Source organism: Nothobranchius furzeri, chromosome 19 (assembly GCF_043380555.1).
Source record: "Nothobranchius furzeri strain GRZ-AD chromosome 19, NfurGRZ-RIMD1, whole genome shotgun sequence".
NCBI lineage: Eukaryota > Metazoa > Chordata > Actinopteri > Cyprinodontiformes > Nothobranchiidae > Nothobranchius > Nothobranchius furzeri.
In genome coordinates, this window is record NC_091759.1 from 11,494,050 (window position 1) to 11,519,975 (window position 25,926).

The window sequence follows — 25,926 nt, forward strand, 5'->3', positions numbered from 1 at the left end:
GGCAATTTTTTCTGCAAAAAACCTTTATTTTGAAACACTCAAACCGGATGCGTTTCTCCACCATTGCTAACTTTCTGTACAGCTACCAAAAAATGGTTGAATTCGGTGAACTATCGTTGCCTTTTATATGAAATTGGCCTTTTCAGACAGACAGCAACAGACTAAACAATGCGGGCCGGAACAAGGCTAACGAAGCGCGCGGCGGACGCTCGGTAGTCAGCGCGACCTCGGCTGTTAGCGTAGCTAACTGTCTGGCTGAGGCAGATGGGATACTCGGTGAAATTGGGTAAAATGCGGAAGACTGCGGATCAACAGACCGACTCAGAGATGCTAGACAGCTACAGCCAGCAGCCTGCTAACTGTTTCAACATGCAGATAAACGCGGAACGATTCAGCAGGTAAACAAACGCAGCTGTCAGCTGTGTTTGTACTCTTTCCCAGGACACTGTTCTGGACCTGGCTCTTTGTTGAGGTAGCTAACGTTAGCTGTGAGGATGAAGTATTTTATCAGGAAGACCAGAGACTTCAGAGCTCATTGTGCCAGACTGGGATGTCTTTTTCTGCGTGATCTTCATCTCGTGCATGCTCTGCTGGGCTTGGACCAACGACTTTACTAGTATGTGTATTTACTAGTATGTTGTATTTATCTACAAAAATGCTGGATTCTATTATGTCACATGAGACAGTTTGCCCCTCATGCTTCCCAGAATGTGACCATTGACCCTTCTGCATCCGATAAATCTAATCTAACTCGAGAAAAAGTTGTGTTTGGGGTTTTGTGTTAGTTTAAAACGTGACAGATGTTTAGAAATGCTAAATTATCCGTTTTGCTGAAAGCTTCCAGTTCTGCCGGAACAGATGTTTGGGGGTTTCCACTTTTCTTTGCAGAATAAGAAACACAAATGAATGGATTTGTCATATTGTTGTTCCTGATTTAATCAATGATTGATTTCTGACCATTTCTGTCCACTACATTGTTTTTGTTTTCAGATTTTAAATCTTATTGCTGACTTGTGAATCATTCGTCTATTCTGCTTGTATGCGTAACAGAAAACTCATTAAAGATTAAATGTAAATAGTAACTTTAGGCACCGTAGTAACTCATCAAAATGTTTAGAAACATCAAAAGAAGCCAGATGTTTGTATTTTTGCTCCAACATCCGATCCCTAAGCATCTGCAATATAAAATAGTGTTCATGGGATTTGTTTATGAATCAAAAAGTGCAATGCTAAATATTTCTTGCTTTCTTCTCTTCCAGGATTTAAACATCACAGATGAAAGGTTTTAAATGACACCACCTTTCTTTAATGGATTTCCAACAAGGCAGCTCAAACTAACCTCTGCACTCGACGACGCTCAGTAAATCCAGGATGGCGAGCAGGAGGAAGTCCACCATTCCCTGCATGGTCCCTCCTCAAGATTCCATAGACTCTGATCAGGAGATGGAGGACGGCATGGACACGACAGATCCAGAGGACAGCAACGGTTTGGCAACAGTTTCTTCTGAGGCTCTTGCATTGTTTGAGGAACAATCTGAGGATTCTGACATTGAGCAGTATGGGGTGCCAGACCCCTACATGGACATAAACACGGAAAAGGGGGGCTATGAGTGCAAATACTGTAGCTTTCAGACTTCAGAGCTGAACCTGTTCACCATGCATGTGGACACGGAGCACCCTGAGGTCGTCATTAATGCCTCTTATGTCTGCATGGAGTGTGACTACCACACTAAAAGGTAAAGTGACCATTTTAACGAGTGATGCACCGCTATGATAGTTGTGGGCAGATATCGATATCCGATATTAAGATCACTGTTATGGCCGATAACCGATATACTGACATAAATTCTTGTAAAATTAGCAGATTTGGTATAGAATGAAAATGAGTAAAGCTGAATTTACTTTATTATGTACACACACCACACACATTTACGCGTCTGAGATGATTACAGTCACCGTCACATGACTAAACAATTACACATCACCCTCGGAAACATAAACAAATGGAGACGAGATGGAAAAAATATCGGTTGTTAATATCGGCCCGGTCTTGTTTATCGAACCGATACCGATATGTTCAAAAAAATGACTAACATCAGCCGATACCGATATTGATGCCGATATATTGTCCATCCCTAATTTTAGCCAATTTTTGCAGTAAAATGCAGCTGTTTTAAATTTAAAATTAATATTATATCCCACAGAGTATTTAAAAAAATCACCTCAAATATTTTAGGCTTACAGTGTCTTATAGAGGTCATGTTGTTCCTTTGTTCATCAATAAAAAATAACTTCAAAAAAAATTTATTAAAACCACATTTTTAAAATTTGCTAAACAAAAAAATATCTCAAACTTTTTTCTATTAAATGCCGAATTAAAACTAAAATCATATTTTTAATTTGAATAAAAAAAAATTGGGCTGTCTGGAGAAAAAGTATTAAAAACAGAAGTTCTGGTATTTTATTTAGAAAACTGGAAATTTTGTTTGCAAAGTGTCATTTGTTGCCCCTTACTTTTTGAATTGGTGCTTTTTGTTTGTTTGTTAGTTATTTAGTTTGTTTTTTTAGATGAAAGCTAGTTTTGTGATCCCTGTTTATTATGCATTTTGACACAAACAAAAAAAATTAGGTGTTTAGTTGAGCCTTTAATACATTTATTAAGGTTTTTGAGTGAAGTTTGTTTCTCTTTCTTTAAAAAATTTTTGCAATTTTTCTAAACTTACTTTTTTATTGATTAATAAAGAAACAATATAATCTCAATAACATCTTTGCCTTATTTTGACAAGTTTAAAGCAATTTTATTGGATCAAGTGTTTACCATCTGTTATTTTGTTGTTAACCCATAATTCCTCATTTCAGTTATGACACGCTTCAGGCCCACAATGCTCGGCTGCACCCGGGTGAGGACAACTTCACACGGACGATGGTAAAGCGGAACAACGAGACCATCTTCCAGCAGACGGTCAACGACCTCACCTTCGACGGCAGCTTCATCAAGGAGGAGGAGGAGGAGGTGGAGGAGACGTCTCGCAAAGCCATCCCCCTCAGCAAGACCCCCATCATGAGGATCAAGAGCAGACCGGAGCCCAAGAAATTCACCACAGCACATAAAATGACCGTCAACAACGTGATTAAGGTGGAAAGTGACGACGAGGATGACGATAACCAAGAGCCTCCAAGGCTGTCACCTGCGCCCACGACCCCCTCCACCACTCGCCTCATACCCATCTCCACACCCGTGCAGGTCCAGACCGTTCCTCAAAACATTGTGGTGAACAGTCCTAACATGCTACAGATTAAAGGCAGCTCAAGTGGTGGTGGGTCCGTTCTGCCCCCAGGGACACTGGCCCAAGTCCTGTCAGCCCTCCAGACCCAGCAGAACACTCAGACCCAGCTCCTGATCCCCATCAGCAGCATCCCCACCTACAACACCGCCATGGACAACAACGTCCTGCTCGTCAGCGCCTACAACAGGTCTCTGCAACCTGAAAGTTTCTTAAAGCCACAATAAATCTGTTTCCTGCTTCTCTGTCCTCCTGGTAGAAAGCTTAATCACAACTGTCATAATCAACCCTGCCACAGCCTGATGTAGCTAGTGCTAACACTAACATGAGCCAACGGATGCTAAATAAGCGACAAAGTAAAAAGATCCACTCTGTTGGACAAGCATAGTATTATTTACATGTCCAGTAGCAACAAAGCCAGGTCACCATCAGTCTAATTTCTTACCCTCCTTTAGCTCCCTCAAATGAGTGTTGGCCCTCTGCTGTTTCTGGTCAACAGAGGGCGACAGAGTCCAGTGTGAAGTTTTTACCACAAGAATCACTGAAACTACTTTAAGAGCAAAAACCTTCAAACTCTAATCCTGATCTTTTAGGGTTACTGCTCATTTTGGGACTGATTTTGGACTTTCTTCCATTTTATTTTTAGATTTTATGCATCTTTTGGAGTTTTTAGCTCACTAAATACTGTAGAATTTATGTAATGTACACGCCATGGAAGTTGGTGCTTTTCGTCCCTCTCCGCCATTGCACGGTCTTACACATTTTGACCGGCATTTTTAAAGGAATGGGTTATTTCTTTAATAGTTACCTATTAAAAACTGTAGTCAACACTTCTTGCTTACAGAGCTGTCAAAAATGGCCCGGTTGCTGAGATTCATAAATCTTTCCTGTAGAAATGTTGTAAATAAAATCTGGTTTTTAATTTGAGGTTATAATTTTGTTATGTTAGTTTTTTTTATTGATTATAGTCTTTTTTTTTTTTTTTTTTTTTAAAGCAAACATTTATATCTTTAATGGACCACTTTGGTTGTTTTCCCTAAAATGTAATCAGCAGAATCCTGAGAAGAAGAATCTGACCCTTGATTTGGTTGCAGGTTTCCATATCCGTCCGTGTCGGAGATCATCGGCTTGTCGTCGCAGACCAAGTTCAGCGAGGAGCAGATCAAGGTCTGGTTTTCTGCTCAGAGGCTCAAACACGGAGTCAGCTGGACGCCAGAGGAGGTCGGTGGTTTTACTTTCGGTTTCATCATTTATTTTTGCACTGCTGTAAGATCTTTCACTCCTTGCAAAGGAAAAGAAAAATCACAGTTTTCTCGGTGCGAACCTGTGAAAATGTGTAAAAGTCGAGTCAGAAACTTTATTCTGAAAAGCTGCGGGAGTGAATCTTTTGATTTTAGTGTTTTTATGCTTTGTTTTGAATCTGTTCAACACTCTGAGTTGAACTTGTGTTTGAATTGCGCTTTACCTAGAACTTTACCGGCTGGTTTCACCGGCAGAAACCGTCTGACCCAAAGGTGGGATCAGACAGCAGCATCTCAACTCTTGTATTTGCTGCCTAAGTACCTGAAACCTCATCAGCCTAGAAAAAGTTATTATTTTAGGCAGAAATATTAACTTTTCATTCATTGATTCAGTGTCATTATTAGTAAGGCAGGTACGTTTCATTATAAATGCGTTGTTACCTTGGAAACGCCACAAAACAGACCCAAGCTAGTTAAAACATTGCTTTTTGTTGATGTAGAAGTGACACATCGTTTATCAGTGCAGCTTGGATTTTAAAACACATTTTTGTGACCTGCTCAATAATCCATAAAACCTGCAATATTTGAATGAAAATAAGAATTTGTCTATTTTTCTGTAAAGGCGGGTCAGTAACTCCTCGTAGACGCACGGCTTTTAATAAAATGTCATAAATGGAGCTCACGTTTCTTCTTGAGGGTTTCTGCTTCCATTGATCTTGATTTAGATTAAAAGCAAAAATACGGTGAATAAAATTCATAAAAAGATTGAATTAGACCTCGTGCTTCTAAAGACGGCAGCAGACATGTTTAAACGTGTTCCACCTCCAGCTTGTTCTAGTCCTGTGTTATTGGCTTTATTGGAAACAGACCAGTAGACTCTGTCGTATCTCTTCAGTAACACTTAGCTTAAAAGTCAAAGTTCACACAAACAGGGTCATCTATAAAAGCTCGGTCAGCTGATCAGAAAGTCTTTGTGAAAAACCTCTGGGAGTTCCTACAGTGGTCCTCCTCTGTGGTAAACATTAGTTGTTAGAGGTTTGTGTCATGTGTTCATATTTGGCTCTTTGGATGTTTGAAAAATGATCTGTTAATAATTTCACAATCATGAATTGTGCAAAACAATCAACATGTTTACCCATTTAATAGGGATGCACCGATACCACTTTTTTCCAAACCGATACCATACCGATACTTGCAACTGAATATTTGCCGATACCGATTACCGATACCTAAACCTCCACCACACAAAAAAATGCAATGATTTGGAATACAGATTTTATTTTCTTCTCTGCTTTCAACAGGAAAAGACTGTGAGGTAGATAAAAAGTAAAATATATGAATAGAAATCACCACAAAACTAAAATATTAGGTGAACAGAAATGACAAGTTACAGTGAAGCCATTTTCAAGCAACCGCATTGGTATCGGTTCCTGGTATCGCTTAACTTATACCGATACCCGTATCGGTATTTGCACTGATACAGATACCAGTATCGGTATTTGCACTGATACAGATACCAGTATCGGTATCGGTGCATCCCTACCATTTAAATGTAAACTTGATGATTGCCATTAAAAAACTTTTTAGGCGTTTCACAGCAAGTGTTTTCATGTTCTGCTCACTGACGGGAATTTGCTGTTGTTTTTTTATTTGCTGATGTTTTAAATCCCAAACTGTTGCCAGATCGCCTTAAAGGTGCAATAAGTAAGAATTCTACAGTTGGATAATCACAGTCATGTTGGAAGGAAGGTTAGATGGAAACTGATTGAATTCTCAGCCGGCTGGGGGGTTGTCAGGTTTTTTTTTTCTCTTCAAAAAAAACTAAAAAGGGATGTAGACGGTTTACAATCAGTCCCGCCCCCATACTTTCTAGTTCCAGAACCAATCATATAGGGAGCCTACGTCACGCCCATCTACTTCCGGACCATGGGTCCCCGGAAGAAGGAAAAAATTAATGCAAGTCAATGGGGCTAATGTGTTATTTTCTAATTCCGCTTGTTTTGTGCCATGGATTTCACATACGATGCCCGTGAATTTTAAAGACACGTTTTGATACCAAGAATGCGCTTATTTTAGAACGGGATAAACGCTACTTTAAGTTTTGTGTGGAAATAAGTCCAGGATTACAAATGCACTTCACGAAAGTGACGTCATCGAGCCAGACACGGAGAAAACTGAGGGAAAAGTGCTTTAAGTTCAGCAAACTTCCCACAGAAGGAAAGAACCTCCATAAATCAGGGGCCTCATTTATCAAGCTTGCTTACGCACAAAACGGGGTCGGAAAACTGCGTAAGCGACTTTCCACGCAAACTTTGGGATTTATGAAAGAAAACTTAGCGGGAAAAATGTGCTCAACTTTAAGTTGACTAAGGACCTGGCTTACGCACACGTTGGACATGGAGAGCACCTGCAGTGCTGCTGCTGAGAAGGTACAATTATGAAATCCTGCAGCATTATCACTTGTACTGCTTCGGTTTCACACAGAATAAGACCCCCCACGCGCGTACACACACACACACACACGCACGCACGCACGCACGCACGCACACACACACACACACACACACACACACACAGCCTGAAGCGCATTCCAGCGCAGAATACGGAATGCAGAATATCAGCAGGGGGACAGAATGTAATGCGTCTGTGACAGTGTGTGTCCTGTCACTGTGACCTGATTGGTCGTGCGCCCTGGCTACTTGGACAGGGGAGATCTCCGTTTGGCTGACTGGTTACCGCCTGTGACTTTCACCTGGGAGTCTTGAGGATCGAATCCCAATCGGACCATTTTTTTTTATATCCGCCACAGATCTCTCTGAAGAATTCACAACATTGACGGCTTCAGCAACGCTGCGCCACTCCGTGGATTTTCTCTTACTTGTTTTGCAAAAGCACTTCCTTTCATTTCTCCACCTCACCCACAGGTACCTCAACTTCTGCTTCTGTGAAATTGTGCTTCCTTGATCTGCCTTGCTCTACGGTCGCCATGCCATTGGCGGAGCGCTGCAACACCTGGCTTACGTATATGCAAAGGCAAAGGGCGGCAGCGTTGTGAAAGAATAGACACGAGTGAAGAAGCAACCCAGAAGCAAAAGAAAGTCAAATATAATTTGTTTTACTCTATTGTGTAAAGAAGGCTAGAGGCTAACGTTGAGCTAACAATGCTAACGGTGAATTAGAAACAAATAGTTGGCTCTAAAATGTCTCAAGTTACTTTTTAAATTACCAACAACTAAACGTGATGGTGAAATGTGTTTATCTACCTATCAATGTTCAGTCTGACTCTTCTTTGCTTATCGTCTACAATCTTCTTGTTTGTTTTGATACATAGGCTGCAGTACCCACATCTGACCACAGGATGGCATTCTTACTTCATGCACCTTTAGGAAAAATGTTTTGCTTTGCATTTATGTTTCTAAAGAAAGAAATATCTTTGCTGCTCCTCTCTGCAGGTGGAGGAGGCGAGGAGGAAGAAATTTAATGGCACGGTCCAGACCGTCCCACAGACCATCACCGTCATCCCGGCCAATATCGGCGCCACCACAAACAGGCTACAGTCCATCTTTCAGACGTGCCAGATCGTCGGACAGCCGGGTCTCGTCCTCACTCAGGTGGCAGGAAACAGCAGCGCCGTACCAGTGGCGTCTCCCATCACTTTGGCGGTGGCGGGGGTACCTGGGAACCAGCCCAAAGCTGCGGAACCTTCAGCTCCCGAACCAAACACCGAAATCTCAGGTTCTTCAGCCAGCTCATCTCTCAGTTTGGATTCAGCAGCGGCAAAACCGAAGAAGTCCAAAGAGCAGCTGGCGGAGCTGAAGGCGAGCTACAGCAGGAGGCAGTTTGCTACGGAGGAGGAGATCTCCCGCCTCATGCAAGTCACCAAACTCTCCAAACGAGCAATAAAGAAGTGGTTCAGCGACACACGCTACAACCAGAGGAACTCCAAGGACCACCACAGCCTGCTTCTGAGTGAAACTTCCTCCAGCAGAGCGGCTGTGTCGGGAGGACGAGGAGGACGGAGCAGCAGCCTGAGTGAAAACATCACGAGCGAAACTCCCACCGCCAACACCACCACCATCGTTATAGACTCCAGCGACGACGCCAGCGACGCCTCCCCGATTTCTGCCAACGCTCCGAGCTCACTGGGCTCACCGAGCGACCCACGGGTCAAATTTCGCCACGCCTTCCCCGACTTTACTCCGCAGAAGTTCAAGGAAAAGACGCCAGAGCAGCTGCACATCCTGGAGGAAAGCTTCCAGAAGTCAGACAGGCCTTCGGACGAGGAGCTGAGCCGGCTGCGTGCCGAGACCAAGCTGACGAGACGAGAGGTGGACGCTTGGTTCACGGAAAGACGGAAAGCACCTTCAGCAGCACAGTCTCAAGACAGCGATGGGGAGGGGGGTCTGGACAAGGTGACCTCACCTTTATCCTTCGCTCAGGAGCGCCAGAGCACTCCGCCCGTCACCAGGAAGATCCTGAAGAAGACTCCAGAACAGCTCCACATTCTTAAGAAGGCCTTCATCCGTTCGCAGTGGCCGACCCCGGAGGAGTACGATCAGATGGCTGAGGAGAGCGGCCTGCCGAGGACGTACGTCGTCAACTGGTTCGGAGACACGCGCTACGCCTGCAAAAACAGCAACCTGAAGTGGTACTACCTCTACCAGAGCGGAAAGGTGCCTATGCTTTTGTTCAGATCGGTTTGTTCTTCTTTAGAGCGCTTTGACTGACGAACAAGTGGTGTCTTTAAGGTGGATGAAGCGCTGAACGGTGGAGCGAAGACTCAGAAGAAGCCCAGGAAACGTTGCCATGGTTGGTCCAGGCGGTCACGCCGTCCGTCTAGCAGCAAACGCTCCCCACGTGGGGGAGGCAGCGTCATTAAGGTGTGTTCGTTAACCCCGGTTGAGGCTTCATCATGAAGCACCTGTCGTGTTCCTAAGTCCTACAGACCGATTTGATCAAATCAGAGACAGCTGGGTTGTTTGATGATTCAGTTCTGGTGAGTTTAGCTCAGAACTCGGGGGAAATTACTAAACGTTTTTAGTTTTTCCTTAATCTGCACGAATAAATGAGTTCTACTAAAAGTTTCTTATTGAATATTGATCTGTGATGAAGTGAAAGTTTAACTTAATGGAAGAAAGTTTAGCAGAAGAGTTTCTAAATGGTTTGATTTTCATTTTCAGCTGCTTCTTTCTGCATGTTTGTAGAAACAACTGGGTAGTTCCCCTATCATATTATATAAATAATAAACGGCTTAGCCTCCGTTTGGAGACGCTACGCCTGACAAGATTGATGAGCTAACAGCTAGTTTAATACAGCTAAGACCAAAGTGTGTAGGTGTTGTTTTATACCTCCAAAAGCATCTCTGAGCTCATAAAGGGGTCCTTCATTAATTACTACATTGTTGGTTTGATGTTACATGATTGTTTACAAACATAAACATCAGCAGCAGCTAAATGTAGCACCTGCAGTTCATTCAGGGGTCAAATCTGTCAGAAATGTGTCTGTATATCTGGAAATAATCATGTAATTTCTAATTGACAGCCATGTAAATAAACATTTAATTCATTCAAGCTGTTTTAAGATGGCAGAAATCCACTTTGGTGTTAGGTGAGCTGAAACTAGTCATTAGCTTATCAATCCTTTCTCATCAGAGGCTTTTCAGGAAGTTTAATCCCAATTTACAAGTTTAACATTTCAAAATGAGCTGAAAATCATAAATGAAGCTGCTTCAGAGGTTAGAGGAGTTCTAGACTTGTGTTCTTCATCCTCCCCCTCCTCCTCCTGCTGCAGGTGAAGTCTGGAAAGGTGTTTCTGAAGGAGTACTACCTCAAACACAGAGAGCTGAGCGAGAGAGACCTGGACGACCTGGTAGCAAAGTCCAACATGAGCTACGAGCAGGTGAGAGACTGGTTCTCAGAGACAGCCAGACGGGTGGAGGAGGGCAAGGAGCCCTTCAGCGACGAGGAGGCCGAGGAGGACAACGAGGAGGAGGACGAAGAGGAGGAGGAGGAGGAGGCGACGACGATGACAGCTGAGTTACCAGACAGTGGAGGAGAAATGGAGGTGAGAGAGCAAGGAGAGGTGGCTCCAAACGACAACTGCGTCGGGGAGGTAAAGGAGGAGGAGCCAGACGAGGAGGTGGATGATGCGATGCAGGAGGAATCTGAAGATGGCGGCCAATCACAGCCTCAGGCTGAGGAGCAGACATGAGCAGACAGGTGAGGAACTTTCATCTGTAAAAGGACAAATATTAGAATCTCTTCGTTTTATCTCTAAACTCCACGGTTTAAAGTCGACCCCTCCCCCTCGGACGACTCATGATCCTATCTCAGCTGGCGGGTCGGGACCCAGCGACGGACCTTGTGACGTTAAACTCTCGAGTTTGTGCCTTGGAGGAGAACTCTGGGCCACGATCACCGAGCTGGAGGCGTTTAGAGACGCCTCGCCTGGTTTTGGTTTGGGACCACGTAAATGAACAGGGTGAGGCAAAGATCCCACACCCCTTAAGGCTTTTTATTTTCTGTGCAGAGGACTCTGGCTTTTATTCTGCCCTGTTTTTACAAAAATCAACCAAATGTTTCTAAAAGACAAAAAATAGAGACATCTCTTTTTGCTGAGTCATGAAAGAACTACGAGAACTCAAACCCGACGTTTAAGAAAACCACCGTGTCCGGTTTTTAAAGCCTCACCGTTTCTGTGAATAAGCAACACAAATCAGTGCCATTCTGTTTATATCAGTTTGTTTTAAACAAGAGAAATGGATTTCAGTCTTTTTATTTTTTTTTTAAACTTTATTTGTATTTTAGTTTTTGAGTGATTTTTATCGTAAACATTTATAATAAATCAAAAAGAATAATCAACTACTGTTAATATAATCAGGGGTTTGGGTCCACTCTGTTTCACTCAGATGAAGCACAAGTTTGAACTACGGGATGAAAACGAGGCGTGATGTGTTATCTGCAGAGCAAAAATCGTTAAAGGGAAAGAAAACTACACAATGGAACCAAAAAGTACAGTTTTCAGTCATTATTACCCTCAGTGATCCACAAAGAGCAAAGTAATGCATCATATCACACCTATTTATGCCCACTTTTATATAAAATCTATATTTAAGGATGGCTTTTACTTTGATTTGTCTCAACAATAAATTTTTTTTATCAAATTTAAATATCAGAAAAGTTTAATTTTAGAAAAAATGGTGCTTTACTAAAATAATACAAATCAGTGTTAAAACACTCCTTATATGATTACAGAATAAATAATATAATAAATACATATTTACTACACAGATTGTCTCTCCTGTTTCAAAACGCTTCCTTCGTAGGGTTTATACTTTATTAAACGGGTAATTGAATCAGTAATAAAATAATCCTAATTACCGTAAATCCTCTAATATTGGCCTGTATTCAATTAACGGCCGGGTATGATATTTTGGCCGGTGTCGGAGTCGGCGGAGGTGAATAATGGCCGGTATTTTATTGTGGCCGGGTGGAATGTGGTAACAAGCAAGTACCACGGGGGGGGGGGGGGGGGGGGTTGTGTTGTGTCATCCGTCTCACTTTTGATTTGCCAGTGATAGACAGCGATTTGGCAGGTGCGGAGATGAAGTGGAGGCGAAAATTTGATATCAAGTTCAAAGAGAACGTGCACTGCAGAACACCGGGGAGCAGCAATAGGGGTTGTATGAACTAGTCGACTTCACTATAGTGACTTTTTATGCCTGTCATCGACTAGTCGCTGTCATGTGATAATGACCGGCAAGATGCAGTCCACGGAAAAGACAGCAGCCTGCTGTCAGCAGGTGACAAGCTCCTGCACGTCGGGGGGGGGGGGGGGGGGGGGGGGGGCAACGCGCTGTGCCAGAGCGTCGGTACTGACACGCGATCGTTCATGTCGGCTCATTTCCTTTAATGTTTTCTGTCTTTTATTTGCGCCTGATGCGTTTCGCTGCTGTGGAGCGGGGCGCATCGCCTTGTCCTCAGGTGACGCACCGATCACTGATGCTGCCGCCAAGCAGCGAGCACTCCGCTGTTTTTGCGGTGGGTAGATCTTTTAGAACTGCAGTTCAAAGGTAACTCATGAGGTGAATATATATGATTCCAGGTAGCAGTTTCTCTTTAGGATTGAGAGGAGATGCAGGAAGATAATAAACAGACAGGACAGAAAAATAGTCAAATAAAAACAAGTTAGTTTTTGTACCTGGTGGTTGTGTAACGCTTCCTTTCTTCATGAATCACAGACGCTCAGAAAGGTTGGCTGTTCACGGTTTATTCTGCAGAAGACATAAAACACACTCAACAGGTGTCTTCTGATGGTACCAGCAATTGTAGCTCCCTCACAGTGCAAGCTCGCGCTGTCGTTTGACAAGACTTACAATTTCCTTCTCAATAAAGATGGAAAACCATAATTTCTCCCATTTCACAGTCTGTCACACCGTACTTGCATACAAAAAGAAATCTTATAACTTATAAAAATACATTTCCCAACTGTATAAAACAAAATAACAGGATAACAGAAGTATCACTGGCTAATAATTTCCCTCTAGTGGACAAATTAACGGTAGCTCACTACCCTTTCACTTGCTTGCGCTTTACAGACAAAATGACTGTTAACAAGCTCACGTACCTGCAGAAGACATAAAACACACTCAACAGGTGTCTTCTGATGGTACCAGCAATTGTAGCTCCTACAATGTAAAACAATATTACAAAAACCACAGAAAAACAGTAAATCCAAACACATTTTCTGTTATGTGCAGCAACCGTTATAGGGCTGACAAAAGCTTACTGCCTAAGAGCATAAACACGGCAGAAACACTGTTTAACAGCAACCACCCTTTTGTTTCGGTTACACAGAAACATCCTAACATCAATATAAACCTATATACATCGACATGTACAACTTATGTAACAACATTCACACCAGAAACCATAAAAATGTCAGAGTCTTTCATTACCGAACTTACCCTCACAGTGCAAGCTCGCGCTGTGAGGAGCGGTAGCCTTAGCAGCTTCTAAACGTTAGAATGAGATCCGGTTTCTGGGTTTTCAAAATAAAATACAGCAACAACAAAAATGATCAAATTCACACTTAAAATAATAATTAAGAACAGGTAAGTGCATGTTTTTTTTCCAGATGTATCTTTAACTCCGTTAGGGTTAGGGTTAACCCTAACCCTAACCCTAAGCCTTGCAACCTGTTTAGCCGACTGGTCCTTGCATGGGAAGGCCTGCGCCCAGCCAGTGAAGTGGTCTGTGATGACCAAGACGTCGACGGACTTGTTGTGTGAGGCCTCAGCCGACCAAAAGTCAATGCAGACCAACTCCAATGGTCGAGACGAGGACACGCTGACCAAAGGAGCACGCCCCTCTGGTTCGATAGTCTTACTGACTACACAGCGCTGGCATCCCCGTACATGGTCTCTCACGTCACGCCCGAGGTTCAACCAGAAAAATCTCTTTCTAGCCAGGTCTAAACTCCTGAACTGGCCCTGGTGACCGGCATCATCATGTATCCCTCGGAGGACTTCAGCCTTCAACGAGTCAGGAACCACAAACTGCAGTCGTCTGTTACCTGATATCTGGTCTCTGGAGACTCTGTACAACACACCGTTGTTGAGGACCAGCTTCTCCCAGTGGCTCAGGTATCTTTTAACAAGGATTGGATCCCCTACCCGCTCTCTCCTCGAGGGTCTCCTGTGCCTTTCAACGTAGAAGACGACGCGGGAAAGCACTGCATCCTGCAGCTGTGCGTCCCCAAGTTCTCTCTCTGAATAGGCAGGTAAGGCCTCCAGACCGGGGGACACCATCTGTGGCAGGTGATGTATAGCCTCTATTGCTCTCCCTCTTGGGCCGACATCCCACTCGACATGTGACTGCAAAACAGCTGTGACAGCATCTCCAGACAGAACCAGGGGATCCAGACTCTGCGCTCCTTGGGAGAAGATGGAATCCCCACCATCCATCTTGCAGTCAGTGGACAACCGAAACGCCCTCTGGATTGATGAATGCGAAACATCTTTTGCCTCATCCAAGAAGTCTGCATATCTCTCAGCCAGCAGTCTGTTACTTATATTATCCTTCACAAAAGGCAAACGGCTCAGGGCATCTGCCACTACGTTCTGACGGCCTGGAACATATTTAATGTCAAATTCATAGCTTGCAAGTTTAGCTACCCAACGTTGTTCACAACAGTCCAGCTTTGGCTTGGTCAAAATGTGGGTCAAGGGGTTGTTATCAGTCCAGATGGTGAACTTGTGACCTTTGAGCCAATGACTGAACTTGTCGCAAACTGACCACTTTAACGCTAGAAACTCCAGTCTGTGTGCTGGATAGTTTCTTTGAGACTGAGACAGTGATTTGCTGGCAAAAGCAATCGGTCTGGGCTTAGTTCCACCATCCTGGATTTGGGCCAACACTGCTCCAATGCCATCCAGTGATGCGTCAGTTGACAGCAAAAAGGGGCGAGAGAAGTCAGGGTGAGCCAAAACGACTGTATTTAACATCAGGCTCTTGAGCTTCTCAAAAGCCTCCTCTTCCCTGGATGTCCAATCCGAAGCACTCAACTTCCTGCATGGCCGCCTCACCTTAGTTGTGCCTTTGCCCTTCTTCACAGCACCTCTCAGGAGCTCGAACAGAGGTCTGGCAACAGCAGAGTACATGGGGACAAAGTGTTGGTAGTAATTAATCATCCCCAAAAATGATCTGACCTTCCGTTGGGAAGGAGTCACCCCGTCAGTGTCCATGAGGTCCACGCTCCTCATGCTTGCAATAACTTCAACTTTGGAGGGATCTGTTGAGACCCCATTGTGATCGATGATGTGACCGAGGAACTTCACAGATTTCCTCAGGAAGAAGCACTTTCTGGGAGCCAGCTTCAAGTTATGTCCACGTAACCTCTCAAACACCATTTCCAGGCGCTGCAAAGCGGTGTTCTCGTCTGGAGCAAACACCAGGAGATCATCCAGGTAACATAACAGGCTCAAATAATTCTGGTCACCAAAGATACTGGTCATCATGCGCATGAAGCTCGCAGGGCTGTTGCACAGACCCTGCGGCAGCCGATTATACTCATATAGACCCATGGGTGTGGTGAAGGCAGAATATTTTCTGTCATCTTCATGGAGCGTCATGTTGTAGTAGCCAGACGTCAAGTCCATGGTACTGAACAGGCTGTTTACCCCCAAAGCAGCCAGACAATCTGCTTGATGTGGAAGAGGGTGGGCATCCTTCAGAGTTCTCTTATTGAGCCAGCGGAAATCATTGCAAATGCGTAGATCACCATTCTTTTTCCACACGAGCACCAATGGTGATGCATACTCACTGGTCGATTTCCTGATGATGTCCCTCTCTTCCATCTCAGTCAACACTTGTCTCAGCTTCTGGTACTGACTCGGGGGCACACGCCTGTAGGGAAGTCTGAAAGGTCTGTTATCCGAGAGGCGGATGCGGTGCACAAAGTTTTTCGCTTCCCCACAGTCGAGATGATGGCGGGAAAAGACATCCTCGTACTGCAAAACCAGGTCAGCCATCCTCTCTTTACACTGTTTTGATGTCTCACAGGACTCTATGTCAACATCCCCAAGCCCAACAAGTTCAAGTTTCTCCTTTATGGAGGTGGGCATGCCTTGTGACGACATGGCTGACTGATGGCTACTGGCCAGAGTTGTCTCTTCAAGCGCTGAAGTATCAAAGTCCTCAAGCGCCACGCAGGAGTACACATCTGCTATTTTGGCGTTACGACGCAGATGTACAGGCTGTTCAGACATATTGATCAGTTTCAATGGGACCCATCTGTCACCCCACAAGGGAGTAACCAATCTAGCAACCAAAATCCCTCTGGGTGCAGAGCGGGATGACGAGGGCTCTGTCATCACTGTGCTGCCAGGGGAGACATTGATGTTCTTTGGTAGTTTACCCCATACCAGATATTCGCGACCTGGTTCAAGGGACACAGCTGAGTTACACCTAACCGTGCCTACTCTGTCCGGGACGTCCGAATCTTTCCATGGGGTCAAACCAGAAAGCATCGACAGAAAGTTATCTGTCTCAAGGTTGGTCTTAGAGTAATTACTGGAGACCGTGTTCCAGTAGGGCTCACAACGTTTAGACTGGTGCAATACGTGCTTTATGACGTTTGTCCCCAGTATTAGGTCATCAAGCTGCCCTTGAACCACCAGGATGGGAACTATCATTTTGCAGCCATACACCTCCATCTCCACATTGAGGGCATACTTAGGCTTCACACGTAGCCCTCCACACCCAACAAGAGTCACATCCACTTTGATAACATCTTGATCAGATATCAGTCCAGATTCACGCAGCGTCACCTCGGCTGCTTCATTCATGCTGCATGCCATGGATCCACTGTCCAGCATACCACCCATTTTCAAAAACCCACCGAAAGTGACTGGAGTGTAGAAAAGACTGTCACTATTACCGACTTTGTGAACGTTTTGAAAAATAACTTCAGAATCTTTACATTTTTGTCTTGCCTCTTCATACACTGACTCCGCATTACAGGTATCAACAGTTTGGGAGTTTCCTGTAAGACCTGCACTGCCTCCCACCGAATACAGGTCGGCTAGTTTCCCTCCGGTTCGACCTGGGTAGACGTACTGGCCGGGCAGGATAACCGAACATGTCCAGGAGCAAAGCACAAAAAGCACAGTTTATCAGATAGACAGTGTGATGCTGTGGTATGTCTTGGATCATTGCAGACTTTGCAAGCATCCTCCCTTCTCCGTCTATTTCGTGAGAACTGATTAAACGCCCCTCTCCTTGGTGTCTGTGTGTTGTGGCGCTGCATTCTCTCCATCATGGCCTGAAACATATCCATCATCTGACCCATGAGCCTTTCCTCTGGCTGGTGAAGATTTTGGGTCATTGCAGTCGAAGGGGAGAAACTCGGGCCACCGATAAGAGGCTCTCGTGTTGCGGTGGAGGGGAATGAGTCCGCCAACCCCTGAAAACCCGAGGATGGGGGCGAGAAGCTTCGGGAGCATCCCTCCGGCACAGCAGCTGCAGGTAAGGCATCCGGGTGTACGGCAGTGATCGTAGAATTGCAGCCCTTCAACTGTGCAGTGCCGCTGGCTCTGCCACTAGCCCTCACCTCCCTTTGATAATCATCAATCCTTTGTTGTACGTCCCGAGCAGTCCACTCATGGACAGGCTTGCACTTGAAGACATAGAACAACTCAGGGTCAGGGCAATGTTTCACGAACATACATGCAACTTCACGGGATAAAGGAGCCGCTGTCTGCCCCAGTCTGCGTAGCCCCTCTATGGCTAGTTCAGCAGCCTTGTTCAGTCTTATCCAATAATCTACCGGGTTTTCACCTCTGGTAGGGAGTGTTGCATAAAAATCAACAAGAGGGAGGCATGACGAAGAGTCACTGAAATAATGACGAAGGACCCCAAAGATCAGATCAGGTTTCTGTTTGACATCAAGGTCCGGGTCACTTCGAAGAGCCACTCTGACCACATCTCTGGCCTTCCCCATTAAGTGGCTAATAATTTCATCAGCCTGACCATGAATGGGGACCTCTTGCTTCCATAGATAAGCCGTTGCCATGTCAATCCAGTCCTGAACCGAACATCTGTCTGTGCCATCACCCCTAAAAATTTGAAGCTCCTTATTGGGCTTAACATGAACAGTTACATGTGGTACATCTCGAGCTGCTCTGTTACATTGCTCAGTTTGAATCTTAGAGTCGCCAGTCGGACTCACCACCCCAGCTGACAACAGTTTAGTAACAATGGATTCACCTATCTGGGCTCCTATTTGCTCAACCATGTTAGTAAAGCTGTGTACAGCATCACTGTCTCTAATCGGAGTGGAAACTTGAGGCAAATTACCCACACCCCTACCGATGGGAATAAAACTCGGGCTTTGGCCTAGCCCAGTGTCACTGCTTACAGGACAAAACTGTGTGACATTGCTGGTGTCAACTGCATGAACTAGTCCGGCACCTCTACCCTTAGGTAGTAATGGAGTGACAAATTTATCCATCCTCAAGTCCCACACTTGAATAATAGTAATAATAACAGTATAATAGCAGCAAAACGAGGGAAAGACAAAAATAATAATAATGTCCAAACAATTTGAGCGTATGACCACACGTTGTGTATCAAATCACAGGCACTTTCACCTTTGTCTTATTTCAATCACATCCCTAAAATATATATTTTTTTCTTTCTTCCTCTCGACTCACTTGGTTACAACAACCCACATTCAACTTGTGGAAAGCAAGGGAGCAGAACAGCAGCCACGGCGATGAGCATCAAGCTGATCTGAAGATCCGAATGGTCACGGCACCAGTGTAACGCTTCCTTTCTTCATGAATCACACGCTCAGAAAGGTTGGCTGTTCACGGTTTATTCTGCAGAAGACATAAAACACACTCAACAGGTGTCTTCTGATGGTACCAGCAATTGTAGCTCCCTCACAGTGCAAGCTCGCGCTGTCGTTTGACAAGACTTACAATTTCCTTCTCAATAAAGATGGAAAACCATAATTTCTCCCATTTCACAGTCTGTCACACCGTACTTGCATACAAAAAGAAATCTTATAACTTATAAAAATACATTTCCCAACTGTATAAAACAAAATAACAGGATAACAGAAGTATCACTGGCTAATAATTTCCCTCTAGTGGACAAATTAACGGTAGCTCACTACCCTTTCACTTGCTTGCGCTTTACAGACAAAATGACTGTTAACAAGCTCACGTACCTGCAGAAGACATAAAACACACTCAACAGGTGTCTTCTGATGGTACCAGCAATTGTAGCTCCTACAATGTAAAACAATATTACAAAAACCACAGAAAAACAGTAAATCCAAACACATTTTCTGTTATGTGCAGCAACCGTTATAGGGCTGACAAAAGCTTACTGCCTAAGAGCATAAACACGGCAGAAACACTGTTTAACAGCAACCACCCTTTTGTTTCGGTTACACAGAAACATCCTAACATCAATATAAACCTATATACATCGACATGTACAACTTATGTAACAACATTCACACCAGAAACCATAAAAATGTCAGAGTCTTTCATTACCGAACTTACCCTCACAGTGCAAGCTCGCGCTGTGAGGAGCGGTAGCCTTAGCAGCTTCTAAACGTTAGAATGAGATCCGGTTTCTGGGTTTTCAAAATAAAATACAGCAACAACAAAAATGATCAAATTCACACTTAAAATAATAATTAAGAACAGGTAAGTGCATGTTTTTTTTCCAGATGTATCTTTAACTCCGTTACACTTGCAACAAACAGACACCATTGAAGGTAATCAGAAGTGAGGAACAGAAAATGAAATAATTTAATGTTTAGAGCAGCAGGAACTCTGAGAGGCTGCAGGCGCATCAGCAAGTTTGCGGCCGCTGCGCAGGGGGAGGGAGGGGGCTGAAGCAGAAACTACCGTTGTTAAAAGAAATGTGTTTAACTTTGAAAATGTGGGCGCAAATTTAATTGTCAAAAACTCCAGCGAACCATTAGTTCATTTTGCTCAAATAGAAATAGAGACCTGCCTCTAATTCTGGTCCTCCTTCCAATAAAGGCATGGAGCTTGATGAGCTTGAGTCAAATACAGGCCCGGGCCTGTATTAGAGGATTTACGGTAAATATGTTTATTTGAATCAAAACAACACAAAGACATGTCTGCTCTACTTCAGGAAACGAGCAACCCTACCTCAGTCAGTTAAGTTACAACCTCGGTAAAATTCTGACTTTTGCATATCTACACAACCGTTTTTACTCAGTAGTTCCAATACTGTATGCATGAAAATACGAGTATTCGGTAATAATGATGTCTTTATGAAGGCGACGGCTTTTCTCTGCCACCAAAATAGGCGAATAACTTTAAAGAAGAACGGGAGACGTAGTTATTACTGCATTTATTTGCTCAAATACGGGTGAACTTGTAAAACGTTCAGGTTGTTCTCAAGTTTCAGATGACACTTTAGGGACAGGAAACCACAAGCACTTGGCTGAGTTTTTAACTTTTTAAACCTTTCATATGTGTGGGTAAAAAAAAAAGTTTCTCTGCTTTACTCTGCTGTCTCTTTCTGTTTTTACTGAAACCACGTAGGATTTATGCACGCATCAAACAACAATCAGCAGGTAGACCGTCAAATCATGGCTTTGGGGTTTATTTGTTTAATTATTCATTTCATTTGAGCGCTGTAATTTTGCAAAGTCAAGCCTTTCTGTCATTCTCCGACTGCTTTAATAGCCGACACGGTTCAGTAGTTAATTTATTTATTGTTTCTAAACTTTCATGGAAATTTTTTTTGTCTGCATCAAAAAATAAAAAAATAAACAAGTCGAGTTTCTGTTTGGTTTTTATTTTCCTCTCTTGCTACTCTTTCAGATCCTCTTCTGCAACACGTGGTCATAACGGCATTTTTCCAATTTTTTCTTTGTCTTCTTAAAACTTTTTGTTTATTTTAAAATTTTATTTTAAAATATTTTTGTAACATATTGTGGCCATACCTGTTTTTAAAGCAACACTAAATAAGCGTTCCACTTCTCCCCCCTACGGGCTGAAAGCGGAATTACAACAGTCGTAAACAATCCTCCTACAGCCTGCTGTAGCTAGCTCTAACAATGAACTAACACCAACGCGAGCCAGCTGATACTAAATAAGCCACAAAATAAAGATCCACATTGTTGGACATAAATATTATTACAAGTCCAGTAGCAACAAAGCCAGGTCATCATCACTCCGTGATTTTGTAGCTTCCTTTAGCTCCCTCAAACGAGTGTAGGCTGTGTCGATTCACTCTGGTTTTCACTCTTTGCTTCACCTCCAGACATTACTCTTTTACTTTCACGCTCTGTTATGATGCCAGGAAGAAAAAGAGTAAACGGTCCGCCACTAGAATAACAAACTACTGCCCTTTATATTAGCTACCAGGGGTAAAAGGCTAACAGCCGAAAACCAGTTAGAGAGCTCCACCTAGTGAACCTACCTGAACAACAAGTGAAGTTTCTGGCCAGCAGAGATCTTCAATCTGAAGTTGGTAAACTTTCTGCCTCAAGAATCACTGAAACCATGTAAGCAACATCTTTAAATGTTAAATAATGTGTTTCAGTCAGAAATTCAGCCATGATGAACTACGTAACCAGTGACTGCCAGAGCTTGTGGTGTGGAGAATTCTGGAGTGGAACCTATTCTAGCAATAATGTTGGAAAAACAAGAGGATTTGTGGTTGGGCAGCTGCCTGCAAGCTTCACATCACCAGGTTCAATGTTGGATATTGAATGAAGTGGTACAAAGCTCACTGAAGCTGGAGTGTGGAGCAATGAATGTTCGATTGGTCAGGTCTGGGTAAAGCTGGAGGAGCATCACCTGCCTCACAGCATTAAACTATGGTTTAGTGGAAGAAGGGAACTAGATTAGAGCAGTTTTTAAATCATCTAGAGCTCGGTTATCATGTAGCAGTAATTTGGGGACAGATGATGAAATGCAAAGTTTCATGTTTTTTTTTTTCTTTCTATGAAAGAACTAGCAAAGATGAGCCGAAACTGAGATTGGTACCAGCATCGATGCTCCACAGCCACAAAAACAAACTTCAAAACATTCCAGCAGCAGAAGTTTGGGCTAAACTTTCTATTTTTATCTCAAGGCCCAAAGTGACGTTGAAGGAGCAATATTACTACTTATCAACTCCGTATGTCTGACTCGTCTTCATTCTTCATCTAGAATCTTTTGGTGCTGATCCATAGCTGGCTGCTGTTTCTCAGAGCGGACCCGTTTGCTCTGATGGATAAACTGCAGTACCCAAATTTGACCACAAGATGTCATTCTTACATCATGTACCTTTAAGTTGCAGGAGGGTTATTCTTGTTTTCAGTGTCTGTGCGCCGCCCCAGACCCAACGGAGATAAGGAGATGATCAAAGTTAAAATGTCCCCAAGGGACAGGTTATTGGAAAGGCTTGTTGTGCAACTGGCTGGTTAATGGAGGAGTTCTATCAGCTAGGTAGGCTATCATTAAAACCTAATTTACTTAATGTTTTGGTCCAAAACGTCCAAAAGGTCCTTGGGAGATAACCGAAACATCAAAATATCCAAATGAAAGCTTAAAAATGGAACATTTTGTAACCTGAGTGAACTATCCATTTAAAACCAACAAATGTATTTATCTCATAAACTATATTATTCTTATATATTCCTAAATATTAGGAATTAGCTTTACGCTGTGTCATTTTTAGGTGAGAGACTATGTTGAGACTTCCAAGAGCAAAATGAGCCAATGTCACATGATGAAGATACAAATGCTCTACTGGTTCGGCCCAGAAGACCTTTTGTTTCACATGTTTTATTTAAAACACGAGGACAAAAATCACTTTCACATGAGCTGGCAAGGATGGGTTCTTCAGGAGTGCGGGTGATTTTAAACGCCCCGGTCCAGAGCTGCACTGATTGATGCCCATTGTCTAGTTTTTATTTATTATTTAAACAAAGGAAACTCTCAGCCAGTTTGGCACGGATCCCTTTGAAAAGGTTTTGACTTTTTGGCCGAGACACGGAGTCTGCCAAGTCGGTGTGAGCAGCGCAGTGCTGCCACAAGGGCCCAGAGCCAAGGCTTTTTAACCTCCATGTGCCACACACACACACACACACACACACACACACACACACACACACACACACACACACACACACACACACACACACACACACACACACACACACACACACACACACACACACACACACACACCACACACCACACACACAGCAGAGGCTGCCTCTGTAGCAGCAACAGGGCAACCTTTACAGCAGGTTACAGCTACAGTTCACAAAAAAGAATTATGATTGCATAAAATCAAAGAATTATCCAAAACAACCTATAGAAAGCTCAGATATCCATTTAAAAAATCACAATATTATAAATCTGGTCTTTTCTGACATGCAAATGATGAATTAAGCAGAGATGCACTGAACTTGGTTGTGAAGGCCAACACCAACCCTTCTGACCTGCAGATTCTCTCCAAAAACTGGAGTCAATGTATTGTTTTCTATTTGATTTATTTTCTAAAATATTACATTTATACAATAAAGTAACATTGTAGCCTTCTAGGGTTCTACAACCCCCCAAGACACTTTACAACACAACCGGTCATTCACCCATGCAAACATTCATTCTCACGTGAGTTTTACCCTGTTCTGTGTACTGTAATGTAACTAATACACAATTTTTTTTTACCGTAACCAATATCGTTAGACAACCGCCTACGTACAGATGTTAATCACAGAGCGTGCTTAGTGCTTAAGGATGTATCTCAGTTCATGCAGAGTTGGTGACCTTTCTCATGGACACATCTTTAAAATATAAACATATGAATACCCAACATAGCGTCAGCATAATAATTGTTTAAAAAAAGTGTTTTTGCTCTGTCGGCTAGAGGAGAGCGTTCATGAACCAGAGGCGTGGCTTTCAGACTTAAATATGGAGGTAGAAATCACGGCTTAGTGCGATACATTTGTCAGCCACTAGATGGTGCTGTTGGATTTAAAAAATAATCTGGAGTTCATCCTTAATAAATGTTTTTTTTTTCAAACTGATTAGTACAACTTATTTTCACTGCAAATAATTTTATCAGAGAATCAGAATCAGAGAGAATTTTATTTCCAGCGAACCAGAGCATAGGAACTTGACTCCACAGAACAGCCTAACCAAGATTACACACACATATAGACAGGACAGATACAGGCAGACCACGAGAGCAGCCATAACGGCGCTCATTCAATAGATGAAGAGGGGATTACATGAGGAGAGTTCGGGGAGGGAGAAAAAGGCATTAACAGAGTTACACCGGCAGGGTGTAGCTCTACTATGCAAAAAAACACCTAAACATATAAGCACGAACGTCACAGCTTACAACATGAGACCCGGTAGGTAGGGGGGAGGGGCTGGGACCCTGGTTTCCTCAGCGGGAGCAGCCTGTGTGGCGCTCGGCCAACTGAATCCACAGGTGGGTGGGAGGTCATGGGAAAGCACAGAGCACAGTGAGGGCCTCCATCTTGATGACCTCGATGCAGAGACCACAATCTGAAGGCGGGGGGGGGGGGGGGGGTAGGTAGGGTTTTCACAGCATTTGTCTGCATTCCTTCCATCGTGGGGGTTTTTGCACGCAACTCCAAGGCTGCTATGGCGTCAGATTGGATAACAGGACTTTGTTTGGGTCAGGCAGAGCTAATTTCCCTCTCTGCCTTAAAGTCTGTATCGATCATTCAAGTCCTCCAGTGAAGCCAATTCGGCGATTAAACATCTCCACACTGTCCGGTGACCCTCTCCGAGATGACATCCATTTTACGCACTAACACCGGTAACGTAGCTAAGACATTGTCCAGCTTGCGATTCACCTCGAGTAACGTCCCAGTCTGTGAGGTCTCCGCCCGGACGGTGCCGTACATGGGTGCGAAAAAAAAAAGAAAAAAAAAAAAACAGAAGTTGAAAACTAGCATGAATTAGCGCTCAGCGTTGATGAGTTCACAGGTCAGGAAAAGTGTTGGATGTTTTAATACTGCTAGGCAATGATGTGTTCATGGTCAGAAAAAAAGTCAGATTTTTTAATCGATTATCTACTACGGACAACTGCTTTTGGTGAAAAAAAGTGTCACAAGTTACTTGATTTGTTTCATTCAATTAGAAATATACCTGACCTGTTTATTTTTAATAAATCAGACTAGCTGATGATTTCATGTTATTTTATTTTACTTTTAATCATTTTAATATCTTTTATGTTTATTTATTTTCCCTGTATTAACTTTTTGACAGAAAATGCTTAACTTTAGTTTTTTTCTTCCCTCCATTGAATCTAAATTGACACCAAGAAAAGAAAAAGACTTGTGTTGTTTCAGACTTTATTTCTGTCTCTCGTTTATGGTTTTGGATGCTCTGGGTCACTAAAGCCAAATTCTCCCAGTTCCCAGTGTGAAAGGTCTCTGTTTTGAATATGCGTGGATGTGGAAGGATTACTGAATCAGGCCCAAAGGGTTTAAGGTTCTACAGGTCCAAAGGCCCTCAGTTCCTGTTCTTATGGTTAATATTAATATCTGCTGATAAGTAATTTGGCACTGGAAGAAAAAACTTTAGGAAACAAACTAAAAGCTTTTAGATGAGCCTATTTTTTTGCATGCTTGTCTCTAAAAACATGAATCACTTTTGAATAATTGCAGATATTTGTCATTAAGTTATGCAAATCACCATCTACAGACAGATTTCTTTTCATCAGGAATGAGACGTACTTTTCTTTTCCTTTCTCCCGGTTTTCCGGCAGCGCCGTTCATTTCTCCAAAAGCTTTTTATCTGCTTAAATTTGTGACACCAGTGGTTCTTGATTACTGCTTTAGACTATTCCAAACCTTGAGTGGTTCGGTTTTGA

The 25,926-nt window shown here is 43.3% G+C and overlaps 1 protein-coding gene across 3 annotated transcripts; it reads left to right on the top strand.

Moving 5' to 3' along the window:
• The first annotated feature begins 166 nt into the window (after positions 1-166).
• On the top strand, positions 167-18,902 carry LOC107394423 (zinc fingers and homeoboxes protein 1). 3 transcript variants are annotated; one of them, XM_070547637.1, is made up of 8 exons: positions 167-398; positions 1,260-1,736; positions 2,860-3,474; positions 4,379-4,505; positions 7,978-9,198; positions 9,274-9,405; positions 10,316-10,743; positions 18,777-18,902. In XM_070547637.1, the coding sequence occupies exons 2-7, from the start codon at positions 1,372-1,374 to the stop codon at positions 10,733-10,735; spliced, it is 2,880 nt and encodes a 959-aa protein (XP_070403738.1). In that variant the 5' UTR covers positions 167-398; positions 1,260-1,371; the 3' UTR covers positions 10,736-10,743; positions 18,777-18,902. The 3 variants fall into 3 exon arrangements, with proteins under 3 accessions (XP_070403738.1, XP_054600975.2, XP_054600974.2); XM_054745000.2 differs by lacking the exon at positions 18,777-18,902 and having other exon boundaries at positions 10,316-10,961; XM_054744999.2 differs by lacking the exon at positions 18,777-18,902 and having other exon boundaries at positions 393-616; positions 10,316-10,961.
• Positions 18,903-25,926: the final 7,024 nt, after the last annotated feature.

What these genes read in the sequence shown, in the direction of transcription:
- LOC107394423 (XM_070547637.1), top strand. Translation starts at nt 1,372, where the DNA reads ATGGCGAGCAGGAGGAAGTCCACCATTCCCTGCATGGTCCCTCCTCAA. An exon ending in ACCTCTACCAGAGCGGAAAG is followed by an intron (nt 9,199 to 9,273) that starts GTGCCTATGCTT and finishes GGTGTCTTTAAG; the next exon opens with GTGGATGAAGCGCTGAACGG. An exon ending in GGGGAGGCAGCGTCATTAAG is followed by an intron (nt 9,406 to 10,315) that starts GTGTGTTCGTTA and finishes CTCCTGCTGCAG; the next exon opens with GTGAAGTCTGGAAAGGTGTT.